Source organism: Vigna umbellata, chromosome 9, assembly GCF_029865625.1.
Source record: "Vigna umbellata cultivar VRB3 chromosome 9, Vumbellata_1.0, whole genome shotgun sequence".
In the NCBI taxonomy this organism is placed as follows: domain Eukaryota; kingdom Viridiplantae; phylum Streptophyta; class Magnoliopsida; order Fabales; family Fabaceae; genus Vigna; species Vigna umbellata.
This window is the reverse complement of record NC_142173.1, coordinates 8215135-8218680: the sequence shown is the minus strand read 5'-3', so window position 1 is coordinate 8218680 and position 3546 is coordinate 8215135. Positions and strand designations below refer to the sequence as shown.

Sequence of the window (3546 nt, the reverse complement as noted above, 5' to 3'; positions counted from 1 at the left end):
CATAGAAGGATTGATTCATATGAATGAGAGTGATCAAGCTAGAGTTATCTTGGTTGCAACTATTTTACTTACTGCCTTTGACATATGGTATAACTATAATCTAGTGCGCTTTTAAAACTGTAATAATGGTATAAGAGATGAATTTTTTTGTGATAATAGAGCTATTATGATAGATTGTTTCTCTGTTTCTCTTGGCAGGCACACAACTTTTGAAGTTAAGCTTTTTCTATTTGAATGATATTGAAATAGCTCATTTAAGAAAGTAGTTAAACTTGTGGATTGAAAGTAATAGTACAAGTGGAGTTCAAACATTCACTTCCTACTATTGTTCCTTAGAGACTTTTAAGTGGATGGTTCATTTGTTTTTCTCATTAATAACATCTAGAAGTGCTATGTATGATTGATGTTATCTGGAATTCAATATGGTTGGATCACAAGTAGCATTATGGGATTAAAATCAATTTCTTTTTAAATATACTAATATTTTCATCAAAATCTAACTCACAATAGCTTGCCTAAACACAAATTCTCACTTTTAAAATATGAAAGGTACAATGTAATTCTAAGGTGTCTCTATCATATATATGGAAAATATTTCATGCTTTGTGATCATTCAAGCTTCTCTGGAATGGTTGTGATATTGCTGTAAAACCTCTCTTATAGTCTTGAGAGCCTTGTCATATGCTATGAACCCCATGAAATAGAATTCATAACCATCCACTGTCACAAGCTCGATGTATTTTTCTGCAGGGTAAAATCGATTTGAGGAAGGACTAACCGTGCTTAACTGATCCACTTGCACCACGACCTATTTATAACACCACGCAAAAATATCATAAATTCAAAGGGTTTTCAATTTTCATCCTTGATTAAGAGATCTGAGATAGTTGAACTACCTTTTTAGTGTATTTGGAAGATGATATAATGTGTGAATGAGAGACTACTGTGATTACTTATTTTTTTCTTATTAAAACTTAATTCAACAAACTTTATACACCAGAACAGAAGAATCAACAAGGTGTATTGATTTCTCAGGATACATTGTTCAGAAATTTAGATATAAATGCAATCAGAGTCAGTGTGTTTGCTTGCTTGTGAGTCTGTGATGTCATTGATGCACTCATATTACTACTGCTAATACTTTTTATTTAACAAAAACTACCATTAACAAATGAATACATGCTGAAATGAAAGTAGTAACAGTTGAGAATGAGCCTTTACAACACTATAGTTAAGCCTCAACGATTGTTGGCATGAGTTTGAATCCGGAATCAACCACTTTGCACGTGTAAGGGTAAGACTACGTACAATTCAATACAAATCACTCTAGATAAGACTTTAAAACAATACAGAGCACAAATTTTGATTAGTTTGACTGTGCAAAAATCCTTTCTAGTTGCTGCATTCTAACTAAATTCTTTCCTTAGGGAAAAGGCCAAGGAGATTTGGCACTAGTAAGTTACGGATGGGTCTTAATATGAGATTAAACTTATACTTGAAATTCTAACAATATTGTTTTCAAGTGTGAATTTCTTTCATATTGGTACTTCCCTTCAAGCAACAGTATGTGGGTCAATCATTCACATGTTCATTCAGTGCCAATGAGTCATGAACATTCCATATAATAAAGTTAAGACACCAACTCTAACCCAAAACTTTAATAACGATGGATACCTGAGTTTTCTTTCTTATATATTGCTGTTCAGGCTCATTCCTACTTAACGTGGGACTAAACTCATACCTATAATCCTAATAATTGCAATTTAACTCATGGGTTTATCTTGGATTTCTTGTGCTAGAAGATTACTAGCAACCAATCGGTCAGCTGATATAGTCAAATTCAAACAACTTTGTTGCAAAGGAAACAAGTCAAAGTACCTTGTAATGCAGAGTCTGGTTTTGTTGCAGGGAGAATGGATAATGACACAGTGGATAGTCGCTGCAAAAGGCTAATCTTAAATTTGATATATAAAGAGTCCCAATCACAGGTCCAGTGGATGTTGATAAGTAGCAAGCAAAGGACTTTATGAGGTTCTCTCCCGGGAAAACTCCAAATGATTGTTGAAATAATGCATCAGAGCCTCCTAGTGTAAGCACCTTTGTTCCTTGAACAATTCTAGCCACTGCTGCATCAGCAAGACTAGAACCAATTCTGACTGCAGTATATACATATAATACATAAGAATTTATGTCTACAGATTTGTAAGAAACTTGAGTACAAAATACATCAGAACTTAAGTCTAGTGATATACAACTTATAGATAGAAATATCTTATCTGCAAGATTTTTAATTCTTGCATGATTGGTAAGAAAGTTTGACAATTCAGCTTCCATGCCAAGACAGGAAATTTATAAATTTTTTCCATTTATCATCACCCCATGTAAATTAAGCTCACTTTCTTCAAATAAATTGAATAAAAATAGGCTATAAAGTTCAAAACTTTAATTTAAACCTTTCCTAAATAAAATAATACAGTTCTGTTAGTTAAGAATTTAAACTGGATGGGAAGTTTCATATATATATATATATATATATATATATATATATATATATATATAATAAATAAATTATAAACCCACAATCTTATAGTTTTATGCTGGAAGTGATATTTTAATTTTTTTTCTTTTCATAAATTTGTAGATCATTTGTCATATAAAATATATTTAGTCTCTTCTTTCAAACAATCCACAAAGTTTTCTGAAAAGACTCTTCACTGAGATAACTTATTGGCTTCAAATCATAGATTAGAGATACTATCTTCAAATCTTATATAAATTTCCCAGTGTCTGCCTTCAAATAATTCAGATTATGATTGGGGAAAAGAAAAAGAATAAATGAAAGTGAAAGTTGAGGGAAACTCACTATGATTCCAGAGATTATCTGCCACTATCTCAGCTCTTCTAGTTGCATCTCCAACCTTCCTGCTGCAGTGGTTTAATGCACCAAACACTGTATCCATTGGGTTTGGACCTGAAAACGTAAACTGCCATTAATCAAACAGAAAGAGGCTTAGTGAAAGAACACAGTATCTTGGAACATTAACCACTCACGGCTGGTCTGAAGAGGGGAAATATGAACATAAGGGTTGTTGTCGTTGTTACTGCGATTGTTGGACATGCTTGTTCAAACTAACTTTACCAGAGATTCTTCTGTGTTCTTTCAGTTAATAATTTGAGAGAGGTGAAATAAGAGATCTTGATCATCAATAATGAATGCAAAGAAGAAGATAGAGATGAGGGAGAGGGACAAAATGGAATACAATGAGTTGAAAATGATGTGCACAAGAAAAAAATATATGTGGGTCCAATATGTGTGTGAATAAAATAAAGGAGCAAATTTTAGATACTGTTTAACGTTTAACAAATCAAAGTTGTTTAGGTTGTTCATTTAATCTCTCTTCTTTTTTTTTTCAATTTTCAGGTGTTCATATTTTTAATTATTGATTTTTTTAATATAATTTTGATCCTTTAATATTTAATCAGAATTCATTTTCAATTTTGAAAATATGGTCCTCTTTAATCCATTGTTGTCATCGTATTTAATAC

General features: G+C 31.9%; 1 protein-coding gene across 1 annotated transcript; it reads right to left on the bottom strand.

The window, feature by feature from the left end:
• Positions 1-443: 443 nt before the first annotated feature.
• On the bottom strand, positions 444-3262 carry LOC148192455 (GEM-like protein 1). The gene is made up of 4 exons (XM_088098065.1): positions 3052-3262; positions 2864-2971; positions 1879-2156; positions 444-808 (listed from the first exon to the last, which is right to left on the bottom strand). The coding sequence occupies exons 1-4, from the start codon at positions 3116-3118 to the stop codon at positions 614-616; spliced, it is 648 nt and encodes a 215-aa protein (XP_087954191.1). The 5' UTR covers positions 3119-3262; the 3' UTR covers positions 444-613.
• Between the last annotated feature and the right edge of the window lie 284 nt (positions 3263-3546).